Here is a 14738-nt window from a genome sequence, read left to right on the forward strand (position 1 = left end):
ACGGTAATTTTTTTTCTATGAAAAGAGTGATCGCAATGTGTATGTATATATAAAAAACTTTTCAAGAACCCATAGTCGGTGTTTGTTTGTTTTCCTCAGTCAGCATCCAATGTGTTTTTTTTCTTTTGTCACATCCAGCGTGTGCTTTACTGTTGCTCAAGGGTGCAGGGATCCTTTTTACTGTGGGCATTTCTGGGATTCCCATTTAGGTCACAGATTATTAGGCAGGGACAAACAGAAGCCAAGTAGCAAGAGTGGAGCTAATCTTGGCTCAGCCCTGTTGACTTTAGGAAGCAATCTTCCTCAAACTCAACACACATAGATACCTCTAATAAGGTTTACACAACACTGAGTTTTTGGTGTGCCAGGAGTCTTAATACAAAGGTTCAACTAATTGCGTCACAGGAATGAATTTTGTTTTTAGAAAGGTTGCTAAAAATGTTACAGCCATAGTGTAGTGTTATCATCAGAAATTTGGCCGTTGAGAGCTTTTTTCTCTCTGAATCACAAACGCAAAAAACTTTTAAAAGCTAAAAAAAAATAACAATAAAACCACAAGCTGCTTTACTGCACAAGGGAATGTTTTTGGTATTTGGCTCCTGCAGGTGCAATTCAAACACTGCAGTCAGGGAAAAGACATGGGAAATAAAGTGTTTGAAGAGGCCAGACACACCAGAGAGCAAAGATGACTTAGAGCAAATACATGGTGATTTAGTCTAGTCGTCTATCAAGTCCCCAGTTGTGTATTTCATGGAAGCCGTTAACAGATCTATAGTGGTATTTCTAGCTATGGTCCTGATGGAATTTTGCGGTTCACTTTCTCTTTTGTTTACCACTCGATGCGAGCAAGGGGGTGAAGCGAGGCGGCGGCAGCGAGCAAACACCTGAGAGGTTGACCGATTCCGCTGTGCTCCGACCGACACGGGACGGACTCAAGACGTTCCGCCTTGTCGAGTCCGTCAGCACACACACACACTCACGCACCCCAGTCTGCCACTGCATCTGCAGCCTGGCCTCAGCGTCCCACACTGATGTTGCACACCTTGCAGCTGGGGTCCTTCTTAGCGTTGGCTGTGGTCTGACTCATGAGCTGGTGGTGCCCGCTGATCTGCTCCACTCTGCCCTGGTCCAATGGAACCGGCTCAGTGAAGAGCACCTCGAGAATGACGTCGCTGGCGTGGCAAAAAACAGGCTCCTCCCCCGGACGCTGGGACTCGGTGTACGTCAAGAAGGGGTTGGAGGCCAAGTCCAGCAGTGGGAGACGGGTACGACAGAAGGCGTCCCCCCCCGAGCCGACTGGGGCGAGAACCAGCACCACATAATGGTAGGCCGTGTACATACAGTAGAAGTCTGCAAAGTACAGGCTGACATTGGGGTTGAGCAGGTGCCCCGCCGGGATCTGGAAGCGGAGCGGTCCGTACGGGGAGTCCCTGGGTGGGAGGCCTGTGTCGAACTCTGTGTTGCAGCTGAAGAAGACCCCTTGTAGTTTCCCGTTGATAGGAGAACCGTGACTCCCGCTGCAGTCCTTAAGCACCGGACGCATCAGGCCTTCGCATTCTCTCCTTTAAGACAAGTCAAAAGAGTAGTCAGAAATTTTAATTAATGTAAATTGTAAAATGTAAAATGTAAAATGTAAAATGTAATGTAAAAAAAAAAGATTTAAAAAGGCCTGACAGAAGGAGTGCAGTTATCCCTTTCCTGGTGTGTATTTGATGTATCCAAGAACGGAGGCATAAGGATTCAGGGCAGGTTTTGCTTTGGCCCAGAGAAGTTGAGGTGTTCTTAACGGGAGCAAGGCATTGGTCCGACCTCACATTAGTCCGACCTCCCATTAGTCCGACAAATTGCCCATTGGTCCGACCCCCACCACTTTTGTGTGGTGGGACAACTTGGAGGGCTGGGCACCAGGCCCACAAGTCTTCTCCCTGTGATGGAACGTGCATCACTCCTCCCTGGGATCTACCGGGGAGGAGATCCTTACACTAAAAACCTAACCCTAACCGTAATGGGAGGTCGGACCAATGGGCAATTTGTTGGACTAATGGGCAGTTCCCGTTCTTATCACGGCAAAGTAAGGCTTGCTGTTCTTAAGATCAAATAAACCACTTTTGTTGATTTTACATACTGCCAATAAAGATTCTCTTCTCGATTAACCTGGCACTATCGTCCTTTTGAATTCGTCCCATGTATCCATCTGGCAAAAATCCCATTAAAACAGTACAAACCTAACCCCCTGTCACCTCACACAGGACCTTTCTGTCTGGACTTTGCATGTTCTCCCTGTGTCTGCATGGGTTTTCTCCAGTACTCCAGCTTCGTCCCACGGTCCAAAAACAAACACGTGAGGAGAATTGGGAAGTCCAATTTGTCGATGGTTGTGTTTGTGTGTGTGTGTGTGTGTGTGTGTGTGTGTGTGTGTGTGTGTGTGTGTGTGTGTGTGTGTGTGAATGTCTTGCTATATGACCCTGCTATGAACTGGCAACTCATCCAGATTGTAACCCTGCCTTTGCCCCATGACAGCTGGGACGGACTCCAGCACTCCCCACGACCCTAAGTGCACGAGGAAGTGGGAATGGATGGATGACCAAACAAACATTCTTGCTATCATTTTTAATCAGATAAATCAGATTAGCTGCTGCTGCCCGCCACTCCTAGTTTAGCCAATGAGCTACAGCAAGTCAGTCAAGGCATGTCATTGGCGTTTATGGCGACATTAGCCGCGTGTCACTGCCTCTTGGTGACGGTTAAATGTGCTGTGAACTGAACTCACACCAAGGAGAGGCTAGATTAATTGTCAGAGTAAAGCCTTTAGTGTAGTAGCCTCATGCTTATTAGCATGAGCTACACTCAGTTTTTTCTCTTTTGTCTTTGTGGGCTTTTAAGTGGAAGCTATTCCTGGCTTTGTCCCAACTAAAAGGGAAGGGGCTGGGAAACACAAAACATTTTGGTGCGTTATTAATTTGGGAACTTCTTGGCCTGAGATCCCAAACTCCCTCTTCACTCATGGTACCAGCGGACCCCGAAGACTTTAGAGGACAAAGATCAGGGGAAGACTGGGGATTGTGACAAATGGATTCGAACCGCCCATAATCAATGTCTTAGTGAGCTTTATGAAGCATGCAGACGCCATCAGAGAGTGTTCAGTTGCCAAGAAAGGATCAGCTAGCACACATTATATTGACGGGAAGGCTTTTATCTGTCAAAGACCATCCGCATAAAAGCCAGAACTCAGTCTTTCCCACCAGAACATTTTAATGGAGCAACGACTGCCATTAACCAAATCTGACCTACCGCAACTCGGAAGTCATTATTGCTGCAGCGGTCTGCTGTACACACTGTCAAAATGCTCATGGACGTACCTGACAAAGTCGAAGTAGTCCGGGTGCTGGTTGCGGTAAAACACAGAGAATTTCAGCATCCTCCCTGCAGAGCCTTTGGCCTTGTCAAGGAGCTGCTGCAGGTGTTCCATGGCGTAGTCTGCAAAGTTAAAAGGAGCCACATCATTTCAGACGTCGGCGCTACTTTGAAATGCTAATGACCCCTTTGTGCCTCATCAGAATTGTAGTTTTTTTTAAAAATCCACAGCTGTTCTCTGTCCTCATTTCCTATTCCTGTGTTTAGAACTTGTCACACCGTTGCGCTCTTGCGCTATAAATACATATATTTATATATATATATAAGCACACATGCTGTCTGTGTATGACAGGTTGTCTCTACCTCCAGTGCTGAACTCAATAACCTGGCTCCACTCCGACACCAGGTAGTCACCGTCGGCTTGTCGGACAGCGGTTTGGACGGCGACACAGTACTCGGTCCTGGGGCTGAGGAACCAGTGTCCCCTCACTGCCATGGGCAGGGGTACGGCCTTGGCCACCAGCTTGGTCGGAACATCCTGGAGGTGGAAGCAGGAAGGAGTTACCATCAGGGACTGGAAGCCAGACTATTACAGGCTGCTCTGTTTTCCATTAACATTTCAAAACAAATGTAAATTTGATTGTTAGTTAGCCACTGACCTCAATATGTTTTTTTTTCCCTTGCCTTTAATTAGCATGATATTTCATTTCGGGCCCAAGCTGCTGTAACTAGGATACATCGGATCAAATCAGCAGCTTTGTTTTAGCCAAGGCCTCCGAGGCACTTTGTTTGTTGCCATGGGCCCAAAAGGGCTCCATGGCAACATTTCTGATGCAAGTTTGTTTATGCTACTTTGTCTGTCAGTGAGAGAGAAAGAGAGAGAGAGACCAAATCTCCCATTCCTGAGCAACTCAGTCAGCTCTTTGACACCATTGGAGCGCTTTGACATCTGTAGAGCGCTGTCTGCTAAAAGAGGCAATAATTGCAGTCAGCATGTGGCACCGGAAACCACACAAGGTCAAAAAAGCATTCAGCTTAAGCTACTGGATTTGAATTCAGATGCAAATTAGGGTGGCACAGAAGGCATTTTTGTCGGAGCAGGTGTAATAATGCCACTGTTATCGGGACAAGAATAATTACTTGACTGATCCCCATCATCTGAGTCACCCATTTCTCTGCACTCTTTGACTGTGGCTCACAGGCGAGTAGAGTGCGCGAACATTCTCAAAGAAATCTAAGAAAATTTATGACACTGGAGTGATATAAATAATAACGGAGTCAATGGGATGTTATTAAAATGTTGTATTAGGCAATGGATTTCACCAAAATACTGATAGTTATCCAAGTTCTATTAAATATTAAAGCAAAATGTCTTGTGACAAATTTGGAATAAGTTCGGTGCTGGTTCCACTGATTTGACAGCATTTTGCTGCCACGAAAGAACATTTTGCAACCACACTGTTTTTCTTTCTTCAACATCCAGTTTTGTAGTTTTTACCTAAGTGGGACATTGACCTACATCATCCAGACGGCTTGCCATCCGTTTAATTTTCTCCCACATCCATCCGCATGTGGGAGAAAATGAAAAACAATTTTCATTCTCCCACCGCCTGAATGGAGTCCATGACAAATATATTCCTTTCAGACCACAAAGTGCCTCATGTGCATTGTGTGTGAAAAGGGTTTAAAAAAAAAAAAAAAAAAAATACTGCTCCGTGTGTCAGTCCACTTTAAGCGGAAACAGTAGAAGTGAGTCACTGGCCCCAAGCTGTTGACTGCACTCATTTTCCCATTTTTTTGCCTGTATCAAAAGTGACTGAAAGGGCGCAACCGCTGTTTTCTGTGTTCGGGCTCAGGCGCAATATCGGAAAGCAGTTGGACCCGTCTGCTGACCCGAGTCGGCCTGAACGAAATGCGTGTTTTGTCTTATTTTGGCTGCTCATGAGGGAGTGAGGGGAGGCCCGAAGGTCACTGAGGAAAATGGATCAGTCGGAATCGGCAATACAAAGAAGACAGCCCAGTGAGAAATATTGATTGAGTGGATGGATGGATGGATGGACGGATGGATGGATGGATGGATGGAAGGATGGATGGATGGATGGAAGGATGGATGATGGATGGGTGGGTGGATGAGTAGCTGTTTGGATGGATGGATGGATGGATGGATACATGCATGATGGTTGGATGGATGGGTGCGTGGGATGATGGATGGATGGTGGATGGATGGTTGGATGAATGATGGAAGGATGGATGATGGATGGGTGGATGAGTAGATGTTTGGATAGATGGATAAATGGATGGATGGATGGATGGATAAGTGGATGGATGGATGCATTAGTGGATGACTGGATGGATGGATAAGTGGATGAGTGGATGAGTGGATGGATGAGTGGATGAGTGGATGGATAAATGAGGGGATGCATTGCTTCTCGGACTGTCAGACCCGGTGCTTGAAGCGGTTGGGGTCCCGGCTCTCCTTGCGGCTCAGGTCGATGAAGAAGTGCGTGGTCCTGGACGTGTCCTCGGGGGCCATGTCCCACATGATGCGGAAGGAGTCGCACGTCACTTCGCAAATCTGGATATTGCATGGGGTGGAGAGGGGGGCATCCATCTCGGTCATCTGCCGTTAAAACTGAGAGGGATGAGGGGGCAGGGGGGAGTGGTTAGAGTAATCTGGCACTAATGCCACAGCTGGAAGAACGGCAGCATCTGCTGAGGGACATTTCAATGGCACCACAAAGAGCCGGAGAGCGGACACGACTGCAGTTTAGTAACATCAAGCGCCTTCGGACCGAATCCAATTAACCTTTCATTTAGGGACCTGCGTCCGAGATCTTTGCTCTTTTCTTTCCACTTCCCGCCTTGTCTTGCCCTTAAATGACATTTCCCCATTATTACACAAGCCGGTGCCCTGCCATCTTTGCGACTGGCCTCTTGCAGCCCCCCTCCTCAATCTCATAATCCACCTACAGCCCCAGTATCCCAGCAACCACACGGCCTCAGCCTCCCTCTTGTCTCTTCAGTCCAATGTTCACAAACGAAGGGGGTCACAAACTAAGCAGCAGTTTGAAATAAACTTGCCCCCCCCCAAAGAAAAGATAACGACATAGCCACTTTCACTGCAGTGCTCGAGTGCCAGCCGTTGGCAAGAGCGGCTGCGGCGGTAAACTTTTGTTTTTCTGGAACTTTTATTGCTGTGAGGGAAGTTGCTTTCGGCGGCAGGTGATGTATGATGATCTTTGTTCTCTCTCTCTCTCTCTCTCTCTCTCTCTCTCACCCTCTCGCCCATCACTGTTCGATCCGGGCCGCTGCACATGGCCCTGAGCACCGGACCGAGGTCAATCTGTCTGCGGAGGTAGTGTTTGATTAGCTGTCACCTTCCTCCTCATAAACTGACGCCGGCACTCTGCAGGCAAGTGCGCGCAGCGGTCATCCTGTTCCGTCTCCACCGTCCGCCCGCTCACAGCTTTCACTCATCCCTAATTTGTTGCTGCAGTCGTCCTCAGGAGCATCGCCTGCTGCCCCGAGCAGGGAGCGTTTGCCTTTTTATCGCTCAGCGCCTTGCGTCCGCCCCATTATTGGAATCGCTTCGGCCCATGTTAAGTGATGCGCCTTTGAGAAGAGAATGAGTAAATACATAAAGAATTAACATTAATTGCTGGTTTTAGGCCACAGTTGCCAGCTGCCGGCGTCGTTGTCCGATCGAGGGCTGCGTGACGGACAGGCGGCATCAGCTCATTAAAGGCTGTGGACTGTGAAATTTGTGCAATAGCTCGCTCACACAGCGAGGCGGTAGAAAAGGGTGGCGGGGTGGGGGGTTGTTGGTCTGCATCACACACGTGCGTTTTCCAGCTGCTGTTCACGTCTCTTCACTTGGTGTCTCTTTTTTTTTTCCGAGATCCAAACTGGGGCAAAAAAGGGGGGGGAGATCCCTCTCAGGACACGGTGTCAGCACGTCAGCCCCACGTCTCAGCCGTGTGAGTGCGGCGTGTGTTCCACTTTTGGATCGAATCGCATGCCAGGCGGTTCAAAGGAAGCCTCCTATAGCGTTCACACACGCAGCCGTCGCCCTCCTCAATGCAGAAATCCGTAAAAAGGAAACGTGAGCCAATTATCTGAGCTGCGAAAAAACCCACTTTGATGGCCAATTACTGGAAAATCAGGCAACTGGGTCCAAATGTAATTACAGCAGAGACTCGCATCCCAAATTATGAATCAGCTGCAGATGTGTATGTAAGGCTGACTGGGAAAAAAAAAAATCCTACAGAAATGTATCACCTCATGCATATGGAGGGAGGCAAAGGCACCGCTAGGGTTTACATTTCAGCACCTACAGCTGTTGGAGGTTGAGGGGGAGAAAAAAAAACATTGCATGGTGTGAACATGTTACGAGACGCTGATTAAATAGGCTGTCACACACAGACATAGTATGACTAATACAGTGCGATGGGATCTCACACAAATAAACCAAGCGTTAAGACTTTGGGAAAGGGGCGGCGGTGGATTTGCTTGAGCCCCCTCGGGGATGCCGTGCCAAACGGCGCCGGTTATGGATGCAACAAAGACTATATGGACTGCACTGCAAAGTTGGCATTAAATGTCATCTCGCACACATGAACGGCGCAAACACAAAGGCTGGACCGACGAGCGCCGCTTCACATCATTTCACCCGGGAGCCTCCGCTGTTTTGTGAAGAGGCGGCTGATTGAAGAGAGTTCCTTACTTGTGTCGAGGCTCAGTGGATCAGCGATGGCAGAAGTCGGGTTCCAGCCGCTCCGGTGTCCGGTATCTTCCTCCTCCTCTTGCTCTCCTCCTCTGCAGCGGCTGATGACAGATCCCGCAGGAAAAACTGATTAGGAGGTGAAACGAGCACACGGACTCCTCTCTCTCACTCTCTCTCTCACTCTCTTCTTTTTCTTCCTCTCTCTCTGTGTTTCTCTCTCACGCTGTGTGCCGCACAAACATCCTAACCGCCCCCCCCACCCCCCTCCTCCTCCTCTGCCTCCCAGCATCACCACCTCCCTCACCCACCACTTTTTTTTTTCCACACACACTCCGCTCTGTGGATGATGTTTGCTTGACTCATGCGTTTAGCCACATGGGACGAATTAGAAAAACAAAACAAAACGAGGGAAACATAGATTTAAAAAAAACCCACAAGAAATGTAAAAAAAATAAATAATAAAAAATCACAGTGGAGTGCGACCACGCTGAGCAAGTCAGTAATCCTCACTGGCATTATGCCCTCACCATCCAATCCCACATCACACATCACTCGCCGCTAAATCTGCCCTGGGGCGCAAAGTCTATACACACACACACAAACACACACAAACCTACACATTACACACACTTGAATGCAGTCCCAACACTCAGCTGCTTGCATACATGTCACCTTTCGTCGTGACCTCAAAGCCCTTTTCTTTTTTTGAAATACACACTCCACTGGCTGAGCAGATTATTCCAAGAGGTGGCCCAGTAAATAACACAACACCACCGAGACCTCAAAAAAAAGAAATGCACGTGCCAACTGTTATGCCATATGGACTAACCTCGCAGGCCATCCCTCTCCCTCCCTTCCTCCCCTCTCCCCCGATGGCCCCACTGGTCGCGAGGGATGCCGCTGTGTAAACCGGGACTAAGCAGATTTCCGCTGGCATTCATTTTCATAAGAGATGTCTTTGTGTTTGCTCAACCTCCGGGGACAACTTCATTTTGGATTTGGTTGAGGATTACAGAGGCCCTCCTCCCCCCACCTGCCCAGATTAATAGCGATAATCTGCTGCTAAAACAATGGATACGTGCGCACAATAAAAAGATAGATGACAAAGAGATGATCTGATAGTCAGAGTGCCATCGTCTCCCAGACATCATATTTTTATTCTCCCAAACCCCCTCCCTTTTTTTTTTTTTTTTTTTTAATGACAATGATGTATTGCTGCAATTCCATTGACTGTAAACAGCCACATCCTTTTCTGCCCAGCGGCAGATATCCTCAGAGTGTAATTAAACTGTGCTCATCTATCATTAGTCACAACATGAGGGGGGCAGACTCTGCCCAAATAACACTCTCAGCTTTGCTTGCGGGGGGCATGTGTTGTTACATGAATGATCTATGATGTCCTGTGAATGAATAAACAAATGAAATACAAATCCATTGTGTACCCTTGATGCCCAAATACAATCTATGACTATCCATTAGTTAATATGCCATCAGTCACATTTATGGCACGTCTCAAAGGTCAGTTACTGTCTTAAAAAGATTGGCAAAATTCAATTTGCCAATGTTTTTTTAAATTCAATAACTCGAGAGAAATTAAAAACCATCTTTCACTTTTTTGCTTCCTGGCTTTTGTAGACTAAGTGTATGCTTAAATATAGTTCTAAAAGTCATTTGCCATAAAAGTAATTTGTGACACCCATTATGGTGTCACAAAGAGAACTAATACTTCTTAAAGGGTAATGAAGAGAAGAGAAAAATTAATTCTGATGAACGATGAACCAAACATTTTAGATTGTACATTTTAAAACTGCCATCTAGTGGAAATGGTATTGTATAAATTGTATACATGCTGCTTTACCAACTGCCTTATAATAATAATAATAATAATAATAATAATAATAATAATAATAATAATAATAACTTGTGTGCTGGCTTTTCAGGGTGAATGACTATGAATGCAGGACAAGCAGTGACAGAAATTGGATGTATGCATGTTTGTGTTTATTACCATTACAGTGTAGTTGAATTAACACAAGTGTTTTCAAATGACACTGGTACAAGGTTTCATTTCTATGGTCTGAAAAAAGCACAAATGTTGGGTTACTTAAAATAAAAGGCTCTGAAAAATTATACAGAACCTGACCTGAATACATTTTAATTCATGTCACCACTATCCAAGGGCATGTCTTAATAATTAGGCACTGTAAAAAATGTTTATGGTCCATCAAGTTTTGTTTCTGCTTATATTTTGGAATCATCCCGCAATGAAACAATGTAAAATGGTATTTTCTTACATGCTATTTCTAATTCTTTCCAATTAGATTTTTGCAACAAAAAAAAAAGAAGAAAAAAAGAAAAACTCATTATCATGAGCACATTATTTACAACGGATAAATCATTCGGTCCAGCAAACATAAAAATGGATAAGATAATTGAGGAAAATGTGGTCAAGGAAGATGTCCACAGAAAAATTACGGGTTTATGCGTCTTTGCTTGCGCAGGTTTGATCCCCGTGAAACGTCAAGCGATGACGTCAACGCAAAGTGTCATGGCGCCGGCCGTCCTGCATTGTTGGAAGCAGCAGTAGCTCAAAACAACTTGTAATGACACTTTCACTCTACGTTTGGGATCAACTCTCGATTACGGCAGAAGCGGGATCACGACGTGAGTATGCAGAACTGTTCGGCGTGTTATGCTTTCTTCTTGACAGTCGTAATTCAGCGTGTATCTGAGTGAGTAGGTGTTTTCGGTGCTCGATTTGGACACGTGTTGCTGATTTACGCTGTATTTTGGGTAAATACGACAACATACGTTGATTTGCGAGTGTTCACTATGTTCAAAAGACAATACTACGTTGACGGCACTGTCACGTCCGATCGAAATGACCAATGACAAAAAATGAACTGAAGGAAAACTACATGCTGCAACCCACCGGCAAAATGAAGTAGTAATCATCGGTGTCATTTTCAAAAAATAAAAAAATCCAACTCAAGCTGGGTTCCACGGTATCAGCACCTAATGTACGTTTAATGCACACAATATATTGTGTAATTCTAGATGATGCCATAGCATCACGTGATGTAGTAATTAAATCATGTGATCTCCAGTTTCTTTCAAAGCAATTTCAGTCGGATATGGATATTGTATACTTGTAAACGTTTCAGGTCCAATAAATAAAGTTTTGTTCTTGAATTAAAAGAAAATATTGAATTGTAATTTGGAATAAAATTAATTTAGCTGGTTCAAGAGTTATTTTTTCTGTACTTGTAGACTGTGGCTATCGCATCGAAAACGCATTATCCCTATACGTTACCTGTCATGTATTAACCATGTTTACACATATAAACACCGCTGATCATCAATAAGAAATTTCCATTTACCACCACAGGGTTGAAAACCCTTAAATGATGATGAGGGCCCTATTTTGTATAAGCAAAATCATGGAAACCACAAATTGTTGCAAATGCTTGATGCCTTGTTTCTTTTTTCTTTTCTTTTTTTTTTGTCAGTTTAGGATGGCAGATTCAGGATCGGGAGACATGAGCGGTCAACGTGTGCCCACGCCTGGCGGAAATCCTCGCGTTCCGTTCCCGAACCGCCGACCGCCAGCCGGCATCTCCCCCGGCCGCCTTCCCTCCATGCGTTCTAGAGATCTCACCTTAGGAGGAGTGAAGAAGGCAAGGCGGCAGCATGCACCACAACCTAACTAGGCATAAGATGTCCTGAAATGTCCTGAATGTTCTATCAGATGTTTAATGATGTAATAATTTATAGCTAACGAAAGTTTTCTGTTTTCACCCTGTTGCTTTAAAATAACACATTTTAGAGCTGTAATTGTAATGATTAATTTTTTGCCTATCATACTATCAGAATCTCAGAAATATATATATATATATTTTTTTTGCAGAAAACCTTTGCACCCAATATTATCAGCAGGAAAGCCAAAGAGGAGTGAGTTCAAAACCGATGCTGATAGACAAAAATAAGCCCAAGGGAGGTTTGTTTTCACACGTGCTGATTCATAACTTTATCTGTCAGAGTGAAGGTTGACAGCGAGCCGAGGAGAGGTCGCCGTGATGGAGAGCGGGGTCGAGGTTCCAGGGAGAGAGGCCGCGGCCGTGGACGGGGACCAGATCTCATCCAGTCCCACTCCATTTTTGAACAGGGGCCCGCAGAAATGATGATGAAAAAGAGAAGTAGGGTTTTCCCGTCTTCTTCTTCCCTCGTTGGCGTGGGGCTAGTATCCGTACGGCAACTTTAAAGTCATGGACTCCCATTATTCGACACAGGTGGCTATGAAAATGAGAGAGATGCCCCAAGCGATGGACCATCGGCCATCATCAACATCAAAAAGGAGAAACGAGAGACCGAGGAAGAGACCAAAGAGATTCTGCGCAATCTAGAGAGAGATAATGTGAGCCACAGCCCACTCTGTTCAAATGCTGCTTTTAGGGGCTTCTGGGAATTTAACCGTGCTGTATCATTTGTTCAGTTTATCGACGATCCCTTCCTGAGGAGTGAGCAGAAGAGCTGTCCTGTCCAGCTGCCCCTCGCCGTGTCGGGGTGGGGCTTCAGGGAGGAATTCAGCACTTCTGCTGCTGTTAAAAGAGAGAAGGTGGAGGACGATGATGAGCCCATGGACACTGCAGTGGAAGGTAAGAGGAAGTCTCTCCTTTGGCTTGCCTTATTTTCACAGCATTTGTTGCATTGACATTACATAGCCCGCAGCTATATGATAATAAACATATGAGAAAGGACAGTGTATATATAATAATACTGTACTTTTTAAACACAACAGTAATAAGTGTTTTTTTTATTTTTTATTAGCTGTTTTGTTGAACTAGTAAATTCAAAAGACAAAATCGAAAAGCTGTTTTAATTCAGATGTACCGTAATCTGATTAAATGCAGGACAATCAGATCCCTCAGTTTGAAACAGTATAATCAGATTTACTAAGAAATCCCATGTAAACAGCCTTACTGTTTGGACTTTTTAAAGAAAAAAGAGAGTTATTGGGAAGTGTATACAAATACTTAAAATCTATTAACTTCATTAGCCACTTGTAATGTTGAATTATGTGTTATTTTACCAATACCAGCCACTGCAAAGATCAATAACCAGCTTGGAACAAATCATGTTTACCTTGCATCCCCCATTATTTTGCCTGCAGTAAAACAGGAGCCAGAGGAAACGGAAATAAAGAAGGCAGAAGCAATTTTTAAGCCTCCTCCACTCCCAGAGCCCGAGGTTCTGTCCGACCTGCTGCACAAGTGGAGCCTCAGCAAAAGCGACCAGCTGTTCTTCATGCAGCTCCCCGACTCGCTGCCTGGCCAGCCCCCGACCATAGAGCACAGGCCAGTGAAGACGGAAGTGCAGTCAGAGGACGGCCAGTCTGTGCTGCTGAAGACAGAGACCCAGGTAGGCACTGAAGCACCGGCAAAACGGTTTCACTTTTCTAAAGCCCTCACCCAGCTTTTGTTGCAGGACAGCGAAGAAAACTTTGACACATTTCACTAATGGCACCAAACTTTGTTAATGTTTTTAGCTGAATTTATTTTTTCTGGGTTCTGTCAGTCTTAAAAATATCTAATGTGTTCATAGTTGTTTATCAGTATGAAATTATCTTTTCCAAAAAAACATATCGCTAATGCATTAAAAAAAAAAAGAAGAAGATAAGATTGTAGTTCTTTGCATAAGTTCATTGTGTATTTTTTTGGATCCTGATGCATTTTATCTTATTTTCATACGCAACAGGAGGAGCAAGCTGAGGAGAACTGCTGCAATTTAAAGGACCTGCGGGAGGGTCCGATAGGGAAGATGCTGGTGAGGAAGTCCGGCAGGGTGCAGCTCATACTGGGGCAGGTCACCCTAGACGTGTCACTCGGGACATCGTGTTCTTTCTTCCAGGTTTGTTTGCAGTCTCGCTCCGCCTCCTTGTCTCCCCAATTGTGTTTGTATGTTTTCACGTCTCTTTCCTTTCTCCCACACCCTTTTATCAACCAGGAACTGGTCTCTGTTGGCACAGACGGAAGAACAGGCGACTTGTCCGTACTGGGAACAGTCAAACACAAAATGGTTTGTTCTCCAGACTTTGAGGCCCTGTTGGAGAACCTTGCTTGATCAAGGCTGAATGAGGCTGTTCAGTGCTTGCATGAACTTCCCCTGTCCTTCAACCACAATCACATCCATTCTGTATGCATTTTCTGTTTCTGCAGTTAAAATGAGGACCTATTTAAATACAGTACATAGGTGTCGCAACATTGTCACGTTGTGGCAAAGGCAAATGAATTTAAGGTTTTAAGTTGAGTTGTGCCAAAATTCAATACTCTGAAAGATCACTTAACAAGAGTGTACATTGATGTAAATGTGTGAATAAAAGGTTTTTGTTTTTCAGTATTTTCATGCCATATGTATGAAAGTGTTGTCGTTGTAAAAGTTGTCCACTGTCTTTTAGTAGATTTGGGGGGTATTATATGTACACTGGATGATTGCTGAAATTTGCCATGATTGCTAAAACACTAAATCCATTTTCTGGCTGCACCTTCAAAACACTTTTTTTTTTAAACAAAGTTTATTTTCAAGGTTTGTAAATTTAACACTGAGTTTTGTGGTTACAAGGTTTACAGTTTCAAAAGATGTATCTTTGCAATTGTGAAAAATC

At 44.9% G+C, this 14738-nt stretch overlaps 2 protein-coding genes across 3 annotated transcripts; one reads left to right on the forward strand and one right to left on the reverse strand.

Annotated features, from left to right (window-relative positions):
* Positions 1–6: 6 nt before the first annotated feature.
* phyhip (phytanoyl-CoA 2-hydroxylase interacting protein) lies at positions 7–11166 on the reverse strand. Of its 2 annotated transcripts, XM_076038946.1 has the most exons (6): positions 11010–11166; positions 8078–8178; positions 5798–5986; positions 3718–3892; positions 3360–3477; positions 7–1562 (listed from the first exon to the last, which is right to left on the reverse strand). In XM_076038946.1, exons 3-6 carry the CDS (start codon positions 5972–5974, stop codon positions 1016–1018), a joined length of 1017 nt encoding a protein of 338 aa, XP_075895061.1. In that variant the 5' UTR covers positions 5975–5986; positions 8078–8178; positions 11010–11166; the 3' UTR covers positions 7–1015. The 2 variants fall into 2 exon arrangements, with proteins under 2 accessions (XP_075895061.1, XP_075895062.1); XM_076038947.1 differs by lacking the exon at positions 11010–11166 and having other exon boundaries at positions 8078–8295.
* polr3d (polymerase (RNA) III (DNA directed) polypeptide D) lies at positions 10608–14473 on the forward strand. Its single transcript, XM_076038952.1, has 9 exons — positions 10608–10741; positions 11587–11754; positions 11985–12028; positions 12116–12273; positions 12367–12491; positions 12570–12732; positions 13248–13495; positions 13832–13984; positions 14081–14473. Exons 2-9 carry the CDS (start codon positions 11593–11595, stop codon positions 14195–14197), a joined length of 1170 nt encoding a protein of 389 aa, XP_075895067.1. The 5' UTR covers positions 10608–10741; positions 11587–11592; the 3' UTR covers positions 14198–14473.
* The last annotated feature ends 265 nt before the right edge of the window (positions 14474–14738 follow it).

Source organism: Nelusetta ayraudi, unplaced genomic scaffold (genome assembly GCF_046127955.1).
Source record: "Nelusetta ayraudi isolate G7.1 ecotype Tasmania unplaced genomic scaffold, CSIRO-AGI_Nayr_v1 ptg000058l, whole genome shotgun sequence".
Taxonomy (NCBI): domain Eukaryota; kingdom Metazoa; phylum Chordata; class Actinopteri; order Tetraodontiformes; family Monacanthidae; genus Nelusetta; species Nelusetta ayraudi.